General features: G+C 43.9%; 1 protein-coding gene across 1 annotated transcript in view; it reads right to left on the bottom strand.

Annotated features, from left to right (window-relative positions):
• The window catches only part of myt1la (myelin transcription factor 1-like, a), a 42414-nt gene that overhangs the window by 11977 nt on the left and 10540 nt on the right, over positions 1 to 19897 (bottom strand). Inside the window, exons 6-18 of the mRNA XM_057822426.1 lie at positions 16037 to 16344; positions 15241 to 15757; positions 14757 to 15109; positions 11237 to 11371; positions 7993 to 8083; positions 7015 to 7134; positions 6730 to 6950; positions 4746 to 5059; positions 4484 to 4681; positions 2276 to 2394; positions 2148 to 2216; positions 2023 to 2085; positions 1877 to 1960 (exon numbers count right to left, since the gene is read on the bottom strand). Coding sequence (XP_057678409.1) covers positions 1877 to 1960; positions 2023 to 2085; positions 2148 to 2216; positions 2276 to 2394; positions 4484 to 4681; positions 4746 to 5059; positions 6730 to 6950; positions 7015 to 7134; positions 7993 to 8083; positions 11237 to 11371; positions 14757 to 15109; positions 15241 to 15757; positions 16037 to 16344 — 2592 coding nt within the window. The remainder of the gene's footprint in view (positions 1 to 1876; positions 1961 to 2022; positions 2086 to 2147; positions 2217 to 2275; positions 2395 to 4483; positions 4682 to 4745; positions 5060 to 6729; positions 6951 to 7014; positions 7135 to 7992; positions 8084 to 11236; positions 11372 to 14756; positions 15110 to 15240; positions 15758 to 16036; positions 16345 to 19897) is intronic.

Here is a 19897-nt window from a genome sequence, read left to right as displayed (position 1 = left end):
TTTGTATATTGTGGTTAAATATTGCCATCTAGTGTATTTGTTGAGCTTTCAGTAAATGATACTCTAGCATGATGGGAAGTGGAACCATGACTGTGCGTAGAGCTACCAATTGATATATCTTCTCTGTGTTGGGAAATAACATAGGGTGTTAAGAAAAAAATCAATTACTATCTTGCTTCCCCACATTGCTTCCCACGATATTTCTAATCATAGGGAGAGGGATTGTAAGGCTTTAGCCAATTAAAAAAAGGCTCCAAAGGCTTCCAAATTTCACTCTACACATTATACGCTGCCTCTATATAGGTAAAACGGCGCCATTACAGATTGAGCGCGACATTGCGTGAGTGGGTCGTGCAGCGCATGCATTAATTGCGTTAAATATTTTAACGTGTTACATTTTTAAAAAAATTAATTACCACCATTATCGGGATAAATTTGATAATCCTACCTTAAGCCAAAACTAAAGACTGGATGAGTGTAACATATTATGTCGGTAACGTTAAATACAATTAGAAAACGATTTAATAAAAAAAAAAAAAAAATTAAAAAAAGGCATGTCCAATATTTTTTTGCCGATTCCGATACTTTGAAAATGACGTGATCGGGACATCTCTAGTACTAACTGTTTGAATTATCCTAACACACTTAATATAATCAATCAGGCAATAGTATCTTGCCTCGTATTTACCGATCAACTGTTTGCATTACTCTAACACACCCAATATAAAATAAATAGCACTTATACCATAGTTTAAGGAAAACAAGCAGGACATAGGGCATAAGAGATACATGACGCCTTCTTCACGGAAGCCCAAGGTGCGCGTCACGCAATTGACTGAGCAAGATTGACGCTGACATCTACAAGCCCGCGTCTGCGCTACCAACTCTCGCGATCAGTTCTCCCGGACAGTCCAGAACAAATGGCGGTACGCCCTGTCCCGACACAAGGAACACCAGAGAATGCCCGATATTCAACTGATAACACGACTGACAAGACTCCAAGAGCCCCTTTGACACTGAGGTGGCTAAATCCACAACCCACATTGCCCTGAGAACAGTAACTCCCCGAATCCTCCTTCCACTCCACAAACAGACAATAATCTTAAACGACGGCCAAACACACCCTTCTTCATGCCCACGGCCCGCCCAGCCAGAGCCCTCAAATGACTGAATGTTTAGCTAAGCAATGTCATTTTTTTCTCGGGAACCTTTTGTTGACTTGTGATATGTTGACCTTGGATCCTCGCCTGGGTCTCTCTGCTCTGTATCATTGCCATCGCCTCAGAATAAATTGTCAACTTGTGCTTCGGAGCCTTTTTCCAGCTTTTAAGATGGAGTCAGTAAAAGGGGGTTAAGACTAAGGTGAAGGCGCGGAGTTTGGCCTTTTGGCCGGGTTGTCGGAGTCCCGCCGGCCCGGGTCGCTGAAGCTGCACCAGCGCCGGTCCGGCGGTTCGGCTGGCGTGATTCCGGCAATCTGGCAAAAAGGTCAGAATCCTTCAATTTGAATTGAATTCATTCCTTTCGCTTTTAACATATTATTTTGACTTATTTATTGGAACTTTTTTCAGTTTAAATTGACTGTTTTAATCTATTTACTTCAAATGTTTTGTATGGACCAATATTTGACTGACTTATTTCAAATGATCCCCAAAATCGATTGATATTTTCATTTAACTTTTATTTATTTTCATTTTTATGTATTTCAACATGAATTTATTAAAAAAAAATTTTTTTGACTTATTTATATTTTTACTTCATTTTCATTGTTTTATTTCAATCTATGTACTGAGATTGACATTTGAAAGGATTTTTTGGACTTTTTTCATTCCAATTTTTATTGATGTGCTGTGCTAGCAAACCCTTCTTCGGATCTTACTTGATGGGCTCCTGGTCGTCTTTGTCCTCTTTGCTGTGCGGGATTTTGACCGCGCTCTTCTTGGCTCGAGGGCAACCGGACAAGCTGAGGAGGAAAGCCAGAGGAATCGCTCGCTCGCACGAATGTCACGGCGCAGCCCGCCTTACCTCCTGTGGGAGGCGTAGTTTCCCGTGATGTGTCCCGATCCGTCGCAGCCCGGCGTGGGGCACCTGCGGGACCCCGCGTTCTTCCGTTAGCGCTAGTCGTTTTCGCGACCGCCGCCGACCGTTACCTTAGCTCTTGCGCGTTGGGGGACGTCATCCCTCTCAGATTCTTGTCCAGGAGCTGGCAGCCGGAGAACCTGCGGCGGGCGACAGCGGCGTCAGGTTTTGGCCGACGGACGAAATGGCGCGGCCTTACGTGAGGAGCTCCTTCTTGGCCTCCTTGCAGGGCGAGTACTTGAGGTGTTTGGGGCTGGGCGCGTCGCCCGGGTAGTGCCGATCGTCCATTAGGTCCCGGAAGACGTCCGGCTCCTCGCCCTGGACCAAAAAAAAAAACAAAACAAAAAACGAGCTTTGCAGTGATACTCGTACTGGTACGGCAGTGAAATGACATCGTCGGAATCGGGGCGTACGAAAAAGGGAAATGCGCAATATGTACTCTTCGAGATTTTATTTCCAACCCTATCCAGGATGTCCGTCAGCTACATGAATGACCGTAAAAAAAAAAAAAAAAGAGCGCTTGTCGCTGTTCCCAACACAATGATAAACGCCCAATGATGTGCCATCCACTCATCCGTCTGCCGTGAATTTATGGTTTATCACCAGTAGACGTCCAATCCATTTGAACCTTTCCTGCTTCAAACAGATTGGATGTCTAGCGCTGTCAATGGCAGCCACCGAATAAATAGCAGATGCTTTGACATTGACAAGAAAATAATTGGTTATTAGTGACTTCATTTTAATGTCAGTGCATTGATTTTGGCGGGAATTGTCAAGTTCAAGTACAAATCCTTAGGAGGACATTTAGAAACACTACACCAAATAAGGAGAGAGGGCACTTGACTTTTTTAGAAACTATACTACACAATACAGTTTCCAAGATCGTTCTAAACCTTCCGTCCCATTGCTTTGGCCCTTGCAACAGATGGGTGTCTTGCCCTATTAAGGAATTGGGCAAGCAAGCTGGCAACACCCCGTGAACTTGTCTGTCTATATGTGTATTGAAGGGAATAGTATCTTTTCTCCTTTTTACTGTTTGAATGTTTGTGTTACTCTAACGTACCCAATATAAAATAAACAGCATTTATATAATAGTTTAAGGAAAACAAGCAGAATATATTTGCCATAGGGCATAAGAGATACATGACGCCTTCTGACCACGGAAGCCTAACGTGTGCGTCATGCAGCTGACTGAGCAAGATTGACGCCGACTACCAGGTGATAGGCAAGACATCTACGAGCCCACGTCCGCAACACCAAATTCAGCAATCAGCTCTTCAAGACAGTCCAGAACAAATGGCGGGACGTCCTGTGCGAACACAACACCCGATAACAAAAACAACTCTAGGTTGGATAGGTCGGTGCCTCTCAGACGTCAAGGCAGGCCAAACCTCCCACCTCAGTTGCCTCATTAACCATGAGCCAGCAACAGTGACATACGAACTTGACTGCCCAAATCTGCAACAGAAGAAAACCCAAACACACCCCTCTTCCTGCCCACGGCCCGCCCTGCGAGAGCCTTCGAAAAGACTGAATGTTTAACGAATCGTTGTCATTTTTTCTCTGGAAACTTTTGTTGACTTGTTATATGGTGACCCCGAGTCTGCCTCCTCGCCTCGGTCTGTTGCCGTTTGGCCTTGCCGTTTGATCGCTGTCGACCTGAATAAATTGTCAATTTGTGTTTCGAAGCGTTCTTCCAGCTTTCAAAATGGAGTCAGTACAAGCGGTTAAGACTAAGGCGAATGCGCGGAGTTTGGCCTTTTGGCCGAATTGTCGGGATCTCGCCGGCCGGGTTTGTTGGAGCCGCGCCAGCGCGGGCCCGGCGGTTCAGCTGGCGTGATTCCGGCAATCTGGCTAAATGGTCCGACTCCTTCAGTATGTAAGCCTAATTAGTACATGTGTATAAAAACAGATTGCCATTTTAGCAGCATATTTATGCAAAACATCTGCAGCTTCTTCTTTCTTCTTCTGCATACAAGATGGAACTGGTTGTTACCAGTTTCATGGAGAAGTTGCTTATTGTGAGCTAAAGCATCATTCATTCAACAAGCAAAGTACAGTATATATATGAAGTGCAGCCGTGATTAACTTGAGCAAATGTATAATAATCGCTCCTACTAGGTAAAGGCAATGCAATGTCTTTTTGTGCTTCTGCAGTGAATTGAAACAACCCTCCCACTTCTAATGGCCTAGCTAGTTAAGCCGTGTCTGAGCAAGTCATGATAACAATTCATCAACAGGAATTGACGAAAAAGTGACCTGGTAATGCCCTTAAATTCACAGAAGGTGACTTCAGTTCAACAAGACGAATGCCCTAAAATCAACAGCAAGTGGCATTTGCAGGGCAGAAGAGCAGGCATGACCGGGCCGACGCCTGCTCAAGTCAAGAGTCGGGGGAGGGGCTTACCTCATCCTGACGCTCGTCCACGCGTTTGATTTTGGTATAGTCCAGCGGGAGGTCCCAGCAGTCGGCCTGGCTCAGCTGGTAGCGGTGACTATGGAGGAGGGCCTGGCGCTGGGGCGACATGGGCTGCAGCGGGGTCAGCACAGTCCCGGTGCCCTCGGGACCGTCCGCGTCCAGGCCGCCGCCCTCCTCGTCCTCGCTCTGCCGGACACAAAAAACCTCAACGGCCCGGTTCCCATTTGCCTCCCGCACACCGAGGGCTCACCTGTGCCAGCGCGCCGTGCGCTTTCCCCACGTGCGGGAGCTGGCGACACCTGGTGGACAGGTTGAGAATGGCGGTGGCGGCCATGTGCGCCGCCTCCATGTCGTGCGTGTAGTCGAAGCTGCTCTTGCTGCACGTGCTGCTGGCGCTGCTGCCGCCGCCCGTCGCCGCACCGCCGCCGGGGTCGCCGCCCGGCCCCCCGCCGCCGCCGCCGCACACGTCCATGATGCCGCTCAGGCTGCTGCTGCTGCTACTGCTGGGAGCGTAGCTGCTGGTGGTGCTGCTGGCCGGGCTGGAGGTCTTGCTGTAACGCTTGCCTGCGTGACCGCAATCGTCATCAAGTTTCCGTGCCAATGACAGCCCTCTGAGTCAAAATGGATTGAAGCTCTTTTGCCATCATTGGCATTTTAAATCAACAACTTCTCACTTTTGGTCCGGACACGTTTAACCGACGCACAACGTTACGGTGGATGCAGCTGAAGTAACTGAGCCGGAGATTTACTCCTTTTCAAAAGACTGGAAAATAAATTTGTTTTTGAGACAGGCAGGGACCGGCGGTCACGCTTCTACGCGCAAGTTTTTTTTTTTAGAGTGAGAGGGGAAGCGAGAGAGTTCGTCGCTCCTTGTATTTCAGTTCTCCAGCAGTAGGTTCAAGTCGTGTTCATTGGAAAAAGTCCCTAGTGTTTTGCTAAGTCCCGTGTCCGTCTATCAGACGTGAGTACACGAACCCTCTCGTACTGTTGAGCTTTTATTGTTGTTTTTGAGATGTTACTAGTTAGCGCCGAGCGCTATGCTAATTAGCAACTTCGCTAACATGTCAAATTGTGCGTTGTTTGATGGTGTACAAAAGTTAGTCCAGACGCAGAACGTTTAAAACCAGGATGAAGTACAGTGGTAACACTACAAACATACAGAAATCTGTGAAAACAAAGTGTATTGGTGGAAAGAAGTCTTATTTCTACAGACAGAAAATGTGGAACTCATTCCACAAGTGTAAATCTTATTGTATTGTTGAGAGAAAAAAGTACTGCTGTTTGAAACGGCAAATGTTTTTGAACCTTCTTGGGAAAAAGAGCATCTCAAGGTCAGCTGTGAGTTGTATGGGCATGTTGAGAAATAAGTACTGCCTTTAAAATGTTTGTGCACTTTCTACAGTTTAAGGGCAGCTTTTTGTTGTACGGGCATGTTTTCATTGTTCCTGTTGAATGATTGGGATATTTTGAATAAATAATGGACATACATCTGTTTGACTACGTTATTGATTACTAATGTATGATACAGCGATAACCGTGATCATCGTTCGATCATCGAATCGTAGCACCCTGAATCGTAATCTAATCGAATCGCGGGGTGGCTGAGATGGCACGCCTCTACCGCAAAGTGTCGTAAAATCATCAATCAATCAAAAATCAATCTCCCGGTCGCCTGCAGACGGATTAAACAACATTTCTGTTTCCGGCGGCTGTGTGAAGGATGAATAGTAATAATGTAGGTTCGCATCCACTTCTGTCTTTATAACGAATGGGAAAAGGGGGAAGTGACGTATGCCGTAAAGCGGTCAGCACATTTGTAGTTTTTTTGTGTGGCTGCGTTCCTGTCACTCTCCTCAAAGTTAATTAGTAAGTGCTGGTGTAAGTGATACAGACCCCCTCAAGAAATAAAAGAGCTGTCATTTAACTAGTTGTCAGTCGCATATTATAACAAGTGTTATGAAACTAGTTTATAAAGGTTGAAAAGTTACGTAGTGTTGCTCTAAAGCCACCTGAATGTTTTAGGTCAGGGGGTCTAATCGCATGCTTTTATTTTGACATTGACGCCGTAAAAGCGTAGATTTGCGTGGTGGAGCACAGGCATCAATTACTTGAATTTGTTTATTTGCCATTACCATCCCGGTCAAAATGGATTGGGCTAAAAGAACATTTTGCCCACCCGCCAACCAAAATGAGATAAATGGCCCCGTTTAAGGTGAAGCGAGACTATCGCTCACCGTCGTAGGCCTTGGGCGAGGTATCTCTTCCGTGGTGAGAGCGGGCGAGCGGGCCCCTCTTGGCGTAGACGGCGTGCTGTCCCTCGTATCCGCCGTAGTCGTAGCTGGTCTTGGAGTACTTCTCCAGCTCCTTGGCCAGGTTGGAGCGCGGCGTGCTGGTGGGAACGTTGTTCTTGCAGCCGTACTGCGGGATCTCCAGCTGCTTCACGAAGCACATCGGCCTGCGACCCGGCCCGGGAGTCGGCCGTCAACCCATCGCCCGAATCGCCGGGATGCGAGCGTTACCTGAGGACGCGATCTGACGTCTGATTGGACTTGCCGCCGCCACCGCCGACGTCCATCACGTGACTCTTCTCGTGTACCTTGGCCATCTTCTCGGCCGCCGCGATGGGACACCCCGACAGACTGGAGGCGGAGAATCAGAGGCGCGCTTAATCGACCGTCTCGACGAGCCGCCGTCCGAAACCGCGCCGCGTCGCCGTCTACTGCCGTCCGTTAGTCATTCCAATGTTTAATATACCTAAACTGCATTCTATTCGTCGCCCGTAATTCATTGGCTGCCATTGATGGCGACGGACGGACCAGATGTGCTTGAAAAATGAAATGTTAATAAATAAATCGACTGCCATAGATGGCGATAGACGTCCAATCCATTTTGGACATCCATCGCTCTCAATGTCATAAATAGTAATCAATTACTTTTTTCCCATATGGAAAACGTAAACATGATTTATTTCTTTAACAAAAAAACAACAAAAGTAGGTAAATATATTTTAAATACAAAAAAAAATACATTTTGAATTGAAATGAATTATTTTCAAAAACAATTTTCATTTATTTTTTAAATAATGAATGAAAACAACAAACTAGGATGTTTAGACACTTTTTCTTTTGGAATTTAATTAAAAATACATCTTTTTAAATAAAGGAAAAAAGTTTTGTTTTTTTAATAAAATGTCAAAAAAAATAAATAAATAAAAAAAAATAAAAAAGACGTCAGACATTTTTATTAATTTTTTTTTTTTTTTCAAACAAAAAAGATAAAGATTGGAAAACGTCCAATCCATTTTGATCAGTCAGATTGGATCGGACGTCTATCGCCGTCAAAGGCACCCAAAGCGGATCGTTCGTTTCAGTTCAAACAGATTTGCCGTCTATCACCGTCAATGGCGTCGAAGCAGTTATTAAGAGAAGTGCGTCAACTGAACGAGGTCGGCTTTTGACTTATTGGGGCTCGAAAGGGCCCGCCCGGGTCCGACTCACCTGCGGTGCGAGTTCCTGTTGCTATTGACATGACCCCGTCCGGAGCAGCCGGGGGTCGGGCACTTTAAAACATTCTCATACATGGCAAGGACTTGACAGGAAGGAAGAAGGAAGGTGAGAGAGACAACCGGGGTTAGGAGCACACAGGAAAGTTAGCAGGAAAAGCGTCCGACCGAGCGAGCGAGCGAGCGAGCGAGCGACCGGCACAAAGGTCATCGCGTGCACAAACATCTTATGTCCGAGCCCGTCTTCCTTAAAATAAATTGGGGCTGCCGACACCAAACATTTCCATCGTCGTTTCCAGACCTCAAAATTGAAGAAATGATTTTTTTAAAGGCCGTTAACTCATTCTCTGCCATCGTTTCATTGCCAATGGATTCCTTCAAAAGGGATTGGACATCCACTACTATTGATAAACTCACTTCAATTGACGGCAGAAGCAGGAAAAGACCTTTCATCGCCCCTACCAACACGGCCGCCCCGAGGCCACGTTCCATGCCATGCAAGTCCATGCATTGAAATCAAGTCCTGACTAGATTATTTTGATCAATGTCAAAGCATCTGCTATTTACTCGGTGGCTGCCACTGACTGTGCTAGACGTCCAATCCGTGACTGCCTTTGTCTATTGAGCCCGTTCAAGTATTACGCATGCGCACTAATACGCAATCTGAGACGTGCTGAGCAAACTGACAAGACAAATGCTGGCTTTACGTCATTCTAGGGTGATCCTATTTTGATTTCCAATAAGAGGACTCAAATGACAGACGTTCATTTTTTCAGTAGTGTGTAGTCTAATGAATTACTTTTCTCATCTTGGCAACGCCGTTACCGTTACTGAGGCGGGAAAGGCATGCGTTACTATGCATCACTATGCTGGTTGAATGACGCCAAAAAAGTCTGTGAGAGACACGGACGGACTCACGGAGACGAGAGAGCAGAGCGGGAGTTGCGAGCGTGACGCCGTTGCAAACGTGATAAGAGGTGGCTCCAATAATACCCGACTGTAGCTGATAGTCTACAAACTACGGCCACATGATGCCACGGTAGATATCACATGTATATAGAACTAGATGCGAAATGACAGACACGGCAGTGTTAGGACACGTATGGAGATCTAGATGCGAAATGATCGACTCGTCGGCGTTAGTAAACAGCCGCCATCTTAAAACAGTAGACTTCTCAGGAAGGCTCTGTTGTAGAGAACCTTCCTAGCGAACCAAAGTAACGTTTTATCTAAAATACTCCTAAATTGGCAAAATCTTGACTTGAATCTATCTTTAAATGATGAAACAGTTTTAAAACTTTCACATGTCGAAAGTAGACAGAAGAGAAATTAGGGAATAATGGGAGAAATTTTAACAACTTTGACGGTTGATTCACAACATTGACTGACATCCAAACGTAGCAAAGGTTACTATGGCTACGTTCAAACTACAGGTCTTAATGCACGAATCCGATTTTTTCGTGTTTTTTCAACTCGAGTGAGGCATTAACTTGACGGTCTGAACGTGACAAGTCGCATAGAACTGGACCATTTCAAATCCGATCTGGGTCACTTTTGTATGTGGTTCAAATCCGATCTGGTCCACATTTTTGCAGACTGTCGCGGCGGTCTGTACTGTCCAGTCTGTCAAATTGGAATCCATGCAGCAATTACGGTAGCGGTGCAGCTGTGCGTCATTAGCACCTAGCTTGCCTTGAACACGGCTTTTTAGGAAGGGTTGGACTTGACAACAGTCCTAAAAAAAAAATAATAATAAAAATGGGTTGAGGATTGCCTGAGAATGATCGGTTTTCTGTCTGCTCCATATAAGCAATATTTCAACATTGCTCACACGGCCGAGAGTCGTGTGTGTGTGTGACATGCACGGACAGTGCTTGCATGCTATCGATCCATATACTTTGAATATAAGCCTAAACTGGGATTATTTATGTCTGTTATTTGTGTCCTCTTTTTAAAAAGCAAAATATGATATCCCTGGAATGACGGATGACAGCCAGCATGCATGGTCATTTGTTTTGATGCTTCTGCGCATGCGAGTCGTCTTGCTCAGCGCGTGTCGGACTGCGAATTAGTGCGCATTCGTAATACTTTGAATGGTCTCAATGGACAAAGGCAGTCTGAACGGGCACGCCAACAAAAACGGATATGACAAAAAATCGGATCTGTGCATTAAGACCTGTAGTATGAAGCTAGCCTATGTTTATTTTTGTAAATGAAAAAAACAAAAACAAAACATGAACGGTAACACCAGTTACTTTGCCAAGTAACTAATTACTCTTACATTCAGGTAAGTGAGTTACTAACTCAATTACTTTTTGGGAGAAGTCATTTGTAACTGTAATTAATTACTTTTTAAAGTAAGATTAACAACACTGATTGTTAGCATGCGCGCATTGTGCTTGCATGCTAACATCTTCAAATATTGCTTATTTGGAGCACAGAAAGAAAACCAAGCATTCTCAGGCTTATCCTCCCCCCATTTCTTTTTTTTAAGACTGTTGTCAAGCCCGCCTCTTCCCTAAAAGACGCATTCAAGCTAGGCGCTAACGCTATTGCATAACTCCATCGCTAGGGTAGCGCCCCGTCTCTCTCGCTCATTGCTGACGTAGTTGGTGCACCAAATCCTATTTGAGAGACTTGACAGTTCAGACCACATTCTGCAAAAATGTGGCCCGGATCGGATTTTAACCACATGCGAAAGTGGCATAGATCGGATTTGGAATGATCCACTTTTAGGTGGCTTTTCCCGTTCAGACCATCAAGTTAATGCCTCACTGGAGTCGGGAAAAACACGAAAAAATCAGATTAGTGCATTAAGACACGCAGTATGAACCTAGCCATAGTTACATATTGTAATTACACAAATATTTTACATGACATATATATATACAGTATACATTTCTTTGTACATTTTTAATTGATTTGTACAAAAACTTTTTTTTTTTTTTAACTCATTTTTGCACCTTTCCATCTCTAACGTAAAGTAGATAGCATGTGATTTATACACAAGCGGTTGAGTCGACGAAAATAATCAGCGAGAACTATACTTATCAAAATAATTGTTTTTGGCAGCCCCGGTACGAACGGACGTGACAACACGCTCTCGTAATATTACGTGCCGACGACCAGATGAGACGAGCGGGACAGAAGAAAAAAAGACAAGGAACGTGCAAATGGGTGTCGTGATATCGACGGCGACAGACATCCCGTCGGAGGGACGGGCGGAGCGGGACGCTTACTCTCAGGGGGGACGCGATCCTTGTGAGGGCAACCGGACAAGCTGCGGTGGTGCGGGTAGAGCCCGGTCACGTGGCCGGTGCCGTCGCAGCCCGGCGTGGGGCACTTGCTCTCCTTTTTGTCCCCCCGCGAAGATTCTGGAAGTGCAACGTATTCAAATAATAGGAGGCACAAATAAAATACAGAATAAAAAAAAAAATTCATGTTATTATTATAATATTTACTATACAATTTCAATTCATTTCAATCTGCATTTATTGTATTTTTTTCAGATTATTAATTTGCATTTATGTTATGATTTATGGCAACATCTATTGCATATATACCGTATATATACCGTGTATGTATATATATATATATTAGGGATGTCAAACGATTAAAAATTTTAATCGAGTTAAATACAGCTTAAAAATGAATTAATCGGAATTAATCGCAATTCTAACGATCAATAAAATATGCCATATTTTTCTGTAAATTATTGTTGGAATGGAAAGATAAGACACAAGATGGATATATACATTCAACATACGGTACATAAGTACTGTATTTCTTTATTATAACAATAAATCAACAAGATGGCATTACGATTATTAACATTCTGTTAAAGCGATCCATGGATAGAAAGACTTGTAGTTCTTAAAAGATAAATGTTAGTACAAGTTATAGAAATTTTATATTAAAACCCCTCTTCATGTTTTCATTTTAATAAAATTTGTAAAATTTTCAATCAAAAAATAAACTAGCAGCCCGCAATTGTTGATGTCAATAATTACTTACACAATGCTCATGGATGCTGAAGCCTATAAAATCAGTCACACCCAAGCGCCAGCAGAGGGCGGCAAAACTCCGAAAAACACGACAAGTACACCTTTCACTGTGCTGTCATTTTAATCTGTTTGAGCGGGGCATTTGTGCGTTAATTGCGTCAAATATTTTAACGGGATTAATTTAAAAAATTAATTACCGCTCGTTAATGCGATAATTTTGACAGCCCTAATATATATATATATATATATATATATATATATATATATATATATATATATATATATATTAGGGCTGTCAAACGATTAAAATTTTTAATCGAGTTAATTACAGCTTAAAAATTAATTAATCGCAATTAATCGCAATTCAAACCATCTATAAAATATGCCATATTTTTCTGTAAATTATATATATATTCTGCAAAATAATTTGTTGGAATGGAAAGATAAGACACAAGATGGATATATACATTTAACATACGGTACATAAGGACTGTAGTGGGCATTTCACTCTACTGTCATTTAAATCTGTCTATGCTGTCCTCACTCCGAAGCGTCTACTTTTTCCAAAGCTAGACAGCTAGTGAACGACGCCTTAATAATCAGACTTCCTTTTTCATCTGATTTATTAATAAAATGGCCTCAAACCATTGTCCTCTTTATACCGTAGTGAAACTACAAAAAAAAAGTACACAAGCATTGCATTAGCAACAACGTTAGCTTAGCATGCTATACAGGTTCACTAAACAAACAAAAAGCGTCTCATACAAAAAATATAACATTTCGCTTACTAACATAATATGTACATTCTTTACAACAACCATACTTACGGACAAATCTTGTCCAAGGATTATATAAGCACAACATTATCAGCCCGAGACGTCATGCAGCCATAATGAACTGGCAAGAAAATAATAAACCATGTCGCAAAGCGACCACAAGAGTTCGCTGTTGGACAGCAAAAAAAGCCTTGCTGTAAAACTTACCAAAAGGCAGAATACTTTCTGAGCGGGACATGTGCGTTAATTGCGTCAAATATTTTAACGTGATTAATTTAAAAAAATAATTACCGCGCGTTAACGAGATAATTTTGACAGCCCTAATATATATATATATATATATATAATTTATATACACAATGCACACACACCTAACCCTAATGTTAACTAGACACTGATGGCCAAAAGTAATGGCACCCCTGCAATTCTGTCAGATAATTTCTCTCAGAAAATGACAAATGCCTTGGTAGTAATATCTTCATTGATTTTGCTTGCAATGAAAACCCACAAAAAAGAATGAAAAAAATAAATAATAAAAAAATAAAATCACTATCATTTTTCACAAAACTCCAAAAATGGGCCGGACAAAAGTATTGGCACCCTTTGAAAAACCATGTGATGCTTCTCTAATTTGCATGATGAACAGCACCTGTTACTTACCTGTGGCACATAACAGTTGGTGGCAATCACTAAATCACACTTGCAGCCAGTTCAAATGGAATCAAGCTGACACAACCTCTGTCCTGTGTGTACCACATTGAGCATGGAGAAAAGAAAGAAGACCAGAGAAGTGTCTGAGGACTTGAGAAGCAAAATTGTGAGGAAGCACGGGCAATCTCAAGGCTACAAGTCCATCTCCAAAGACCTGAATGTTCTTGTGTCTACCGTGCGCAGTGTTATGAATAAGTGTATTGCCCACGGCACTGTGGCTAACCTCCCTAGATGAGGACCGAAAAGAAAAATGGACGAGAAATTTCAACAAAAGATTGTGCGGATGGTTGACTCGACGAACATCCAAACAAGTTCAAGCTGTCCCGCAGTCCGAGGGTACGACAGTGTCAACCCGTACTATCGGTCTGCGTCCGAATGAAAAGGGACTCTATGGTAGGATACCCGGGAAGACCCCACTTCTGACCCAGAGACATAAAAAAGCTGGGCTGGAGTTTGCCAAAACTTACCTGAGAAAGCCCAAAATGTTCTCTGGTCAGAGGGGAGACAAAAGCAGAGCTTTTTGGGGAAAGGCATCAACATAGAGTTTACAGGGGGAAAAAAAACGAGGCCTTCAAAGAAAAGAACACGGAGCCCACAGTCAAACATGGCCGAGGTTCCCTGATGTTGTGGGGTTGCTTGCTACCTCTGGCACTGGACTGCTTGACTGTATGCATGGCATCATGAAGACATGAAGTGTAGGGGCCAGTGTGAGGTCTCCCTCAGAGGTCATGGGTCTTCCAGCAGGACAATGACTCAAAAGACACTAGAAAATGCTTTGAGAGAAAGCACTGGAAACTTCTAAAGTGAGTCCATACCTGAATCTCACTGACCACCTGTGGAGAGATCTGATCTGGTCCCTTTAAATCTCAGACCTGGAGCAGTTAGCCAAAGAAAAATGGTCAAAAATTCCAGCAGAGCATTGGAAGAAAGTCATTGATGGATACCGGAAGCAGTTATTTTGTGCTACCAAGTATTAGGCTACTTTTTTTGGAGTTTTGTATAAAATGATGATGATTTCATTTTTTTCCCCCCATTGTCTTATGTTTTTTCATTGCAAGCAAAATAAATGAAGCATTTGTCATTTTCTGGGAGAAATGGAGCATTATCTGACAGAATCGCAGGGGTGCCAATACTTTTGACCAGCACTGTAGATGTTAATATACAAATACAGTATATATATTTCACTTAATGTTAACATGTGAGTCTATCACAATAATCATTTTTATTTCAACTTTTTTATTTGATTTGGGCAGTCCTCGAAAGGTTACCTTTGGGGTAGTAGGCCCTCTTGAGGGCGTCGTGGTGCGCGGCGGCGGGGTCCAGTTGGTCGAGCATCCGGCGATGGTGGTGGTGATGATGAAGATGTCGGCGGCGCTCGCGCCTGGCGTGCTTGTACTCGGAGCCCGGGCGGTCCCTCATGACCTTGGCGCGCTCCGATTCCAGCGCGATGGCCTTTTCCAGCAGCGACAGGTTGCCCTTGGCCATGTCGAAGGTGTCGTCCGAGGCCGCCGACGCCGCGTCCTCCTCCTCCTCCTCCTCCTCCTCCTCCCCTCGGCCCTCCTCCTCTTCCTCGTCCTCTTCGTAACCCAGGGACGCCGGGCTCGGCCGGCGCATTTCGTACCTGAGAGGGAGCAGGCGGTTAATCTTTTTTGCGGCCGCCGCGGACATCCGTACGAGGCTGTCTCGAGCACAAGTAAGTCACCTGCGGCCGTCTCCAGATAGATTCACAAACGAATAGGAACTCTTTCTTACCTTTCGAGACGGAGCGCCGTCCGTCGGTGCGCGTCGTCCGGGCGCGTCTCGCCGAGTTTGCGCGCCAGGTCGAAACATTGATTCCTCAGACACTCTAAACTACTGAGACACGCTTCCTCCTCGCCGGGGTAGCCGTCGTCGGGCGGCGCCGCGCCGTGGCCCTGCGCCAGCAGCTTGAGCGAGTCCACCGTCTCCCGCACCGCGTCGCTGTCCAGGTCCACGCCGAGGTCGCCCTTCCCGCCGCCGTCCCGGTCCTCCTCCTCGTCGTCGCCGTCGGACGAGTCGCTGTTCATCTCCGATTCGGCGGAGGCTTGGTAGGCCGCCGCGTCTTCGGCGATCTTGCCCAGGTTGAGAAGAGACTTGGCCACCAGCTCGTCGTAGTTGTCGAACTCGTCGCGGGGCCCGGGACCGGATCCCGGAACCGGACCGGGACCCGCGCCGCGGCTATGGTCGTTGTTGTTGTTGTCGTCCTTATGAAGCGGAAGAAGCTTTGATTGTCCACTTGATTGGTAGTCGACTGTCAAGGATGGAAAACGGAAGCATTTGAACTCATTGGCTGCCATAGACGTCCAATTCATTGACAGCGAATGGACAAACATTCATACGGTGCCGGCCGCCCGCCCACTTCAAACGTACTGGACGTCTACTCGCCATGAAGTCATTTCAATCAACAGTAGAAGAATGATTTGAAGTCTCGAAGAGTTATTTTGGATTTTTGTACTTTTCGTGCATTTAATTGAACGTGTGAGGTGATACGTTTAAACGCACGATGAGAAAAGTGCTGATGACAACTCACCCTGTTGCCGGTTGCACTCGTCTTCTTCTTCCTCGTCCCGCATGCTGTGGTCTCCTCCCGCCTCCTCTGGTTGCTCCTCTTCCTCCTCGATGTCATCAGAGAAGTCCTCCTCCTCCTCGAAATCTTCCTCTTCATCACCCCTGTCATCCTCCTCCTCTTCTTCTTCATCCATGGCGTCGAGCCGGCCTTCCTCCTCCAAGTCGTCCTCCGGGCGGTCCTCCATGATGGCTCTCCGCTTGAGAGGCGGCGAGTCTGTCGGTCGCTTATCTAGCGCCTTCCTCCTCTTAGCCAGCGGGCAGCCGTACACGCTGCACAAAAAGGACAAAATTGATCGGACGTCTACTACTGCGATAAACTCATTTCAGTTGCCGGCTGAAGCAACACCGCCACCCTGAGGCAATGTTCTCATTCAAATCAATGCATTGCAATCATACCTAGTTTATATTATTTTATTCATGTCAATTTACTCAGTGGCTGCCATAGACTAGGGTGACCATATTTTGATTTCTAAAAAAGAGGACACTCAGCCCAGCCTCAGCCCGGCCTCAAGATACTTGAATTTTACTCAAAGTTCACTCAAAGATGCCTATATCACTTTAATATATTTAAAGTGTGCCCCCTCACTCTGGATGGAAAAATGCAGTTTGAAAAAAAATAAATAATGACTTTGAAAAAAAAATGAATAAATATATATATATATATATATATATATATATATATATATATATAATGTAGACCCATAGAAATGTAGTCCAGTCAATACACATACACACAGTAGGGTAGGCTATGTGCCAACTAAACATTTTTATAAATTACTATCACGACAATTGTCCTTGACAAATTGTTATTCCCATTCAATTGATGTTCTCACTCAATGTTCTAGATTGCACACAAACAAAAACCGAAATAAACTGACAAACTATTCAATCAGCATGTTTCCAAACGTAGCAGTTCAAAACTACCTTTCCCATAAGCGCGGTTTAGCTTACTGATAGCTAGCTGAGGCAAAAATCAAACTTTGCTCTAAAAGTTTACAATCATCGGCAGCGCGCCAATGCAACACCAAACGGGATTTTACAGTCAAAGCTCCGACAGAAGTCAACAGTTGCCATTATATACGTATTCATCATTAAAAAAAAAAAAAAAAAAAAAAAAAACTTCAGGCATTGTGGCCAAATCGTCAACCCAGTAGATGGCGGTAATGCCTCATGATAGGGGTAAACTGCCAACAAAAACAAGAAGAACTACTACTTCCCTCCATTCTCGTAGGAGCCATGTCAACTGCTGCCACCCAGCGGTCGGAGGGATTCTCTTCAAATTGGTCCCGTGAAAAATCATTTAAAAAAATCATCAAAAACGGACATTTTTATGAATTTATAAAACCTGCCCGGACCACGAGGACACTACATGAAAGTAGGACTTGTCCGGGCAAAAGAGGACGTTTGGTCACCCTACCATAGACAGAGCGAGGCGTCCAGTCCATTTGAAGTCGCAGGTTGGCAGCGTTTGTTATTCTGCCACGTGCCCGCTTCAAATGGGTTGGACGTCTACTGGCAACGAAGTCATTGACAGAAATATAATTGGACGGGCGTCCGATAATCTCCATTTTGGCACGCGTGAAAATGAAAAGGCAGACAAAGAAGGCTGCGTCGCTAGCATTAGCATTAGCGTGACCTTGGCCACCCCAGTCTCCCGCCAATTAAAATTCCGGCGGTAATTAAAGAGGAGCCGAAACGAGGGAACGCCGCAAGGGCGAACCACCGCGCATGGTAATTAGAAGGCGCGTGCGTTCGCGCGCTAGCGCGCTGCAATCTTCTGGTCGATCATTTCGCCCGAAACCTGACGGCGCGTCACTAGCTGGAGGGATCCTTTACCCCCTCAAAAAAAAAAAAGACTCGCCGTTGTGTTTAAAATCAATCGAGCAGCGTCGCCAGCGCCAGTTACGGGCTCTGTTGCCATGGATACCGGCTTCCTGAGATACCGCAAGGGGGACACCTGACGCGCGGGGCTTTGTTGTCATCGTTTCCTGTACAAAACAATTTGGAAGGAAATTGGATTATATAGTAGTATTAATATTACTTTAAAACAAAATAAACACATCAAAATAATCACCGTTAAAGATTTTCAGAAAATAATGAATTGAATCAACAACATATAATTTCCATGAATCAAATTTTGATACATTGAAAATATATATTTTTAAAAATTATTAATTATTTATTTTTTAATAAAAAAAAAAAAAAAATATCAGAAATGTTTATGTTATGTTTATAAACCAAACAATTTGGGGGGGGGGGGGGAATAATGACAAAACAAAGTAATAATTAAATTTTAAAAATATATTAAAAAAACAGGAATACTGTAAATATACCAGCATATAACACCAGTATTACTGCTACTACTAATTTTAAAATGCAAAAAAAGGCAAAATAAATGAGAAAAATGACCATTGTGAGCCATAATTTAAAAAAAAGTCATTTTTAAACAATACCAAAAAATCCACAACAACAATCAGTTTAAAAAGTAGAAAATCATTTTAAAATTCAAAATTTTTTTTAATATTGATTCACTAAATTTTCATTTCGTCTCTGCAATAAAATTACAGATGATCAATTATTAATAATAAATACAAATATAAAATGATATCATTCATGACATGTCAATGTCATCCGATTAGACCGATAGACAACGGCAAGCGGAGTCCGATCCATACAGACTGGGCTTAACGTGAATGTAACGAGCATCTCGGCGGGACGGTAACATTCCGTCGCCCCCGGCGACGCCGCGCGCCGACACTCGTCGCCGTGGCGACGGGCGCGGGAGGGCGTCGTCCTGGCCGGGGCGAGGAATGCGGGACTCGCGGTTGCCGTGGCAGAGGGGCCGCATCCCTCCCGGTCCTCGCGCTACGGTGTGCGCGCGGCCCTGTCGCCATGGCGACCGTCTCCGGAGAGCGGCGGAGGTGAAGCTGGCCGAGGGAAAATGGAGAAAGCCACAAGAAAAGGATTTTTTTCCACCCCCCCCAACAAGGACTCTAGCATTTGTTCGCTGCCGGCCGGCCGGCCCGCTTCGAATGGATTGGACGACTAGTTCCCTCAATGGCAACCAATTTGTTCTTCCTCTGGCCAAGATGCAACTGAGTTTATAACTAGTACACGTCCAATCCAGATAAAGCGGGAGGGTTGACAGCGAACGAACATTCGTCTACCGCCGTCAATGGCAGCCAATTCGTTCAAAAGTAGCTGTTATGACTCTGAAGCATTTTTGTTTTCATCAACGATGGCAATCGTGAAAATATTTTGTTATGACGATAACAAGCTAAAAACGTCTTCGGAGCCAAACGAATGCTGATTCTCACGCAACATCGTTACTGTCGTATGTTTGCCATTTTCTAACTGTATGCCAGGCATTAAAATGGGTCAGGGGTTAAAAAGAAGGGTGTGGAGGAAATATTGAGTCCCAAACGACTCATTTTCTCCCGATTAGTCAACAGACTATTTTTACGATTAGTCGACTAATCTGAGATTTCTAATTTTTTTTTACTAATTTAGCAATGAAAGTTTTGATGACACTAATTAATTCACAAAAACATTTTGGAACACTTGAATTCTTTATTAAACACATAAATAAAATAAATAAACAATCAGTTCAAATGCTTCTAGCATAAACTAGTGCAAAAGAATGGAATGTAAACAGATTCAGAACACTGACTTTGCCTTTCCAACATGATTCAAAACAATTCTCAATAAAATATCTAGCATTAACATTATAGTATACTACTAGTATAATAATGATTCATTGCCAATCAGATTTGTCATAATGGGTGTCCTTTTAAAGCTATTCTTAGTGTAGAAATTTGAATTC

The sequence above is a fragment of the Corythoichthys intestinalis genome, chromosome 19, assembly GCF_030265065.1.
Source record: "Corythoichthys intestinalis isolate RoL2023-P3 chromosome 19, ASM3026506v1, whole genome shotgun sequence".
Lineage (NCBI taxonomy): Eukaryota > Metazoa > Chordata > Actinopteri > Syngnathiformes > Syngnathidae > Corythoichthys > Corythoichthys intestinalis.
The sequence above is the reverse complement of the archived record's forward strand: the minus strand, read 5'-3'. Positions and strand labels throughout refer to the sequence as shown.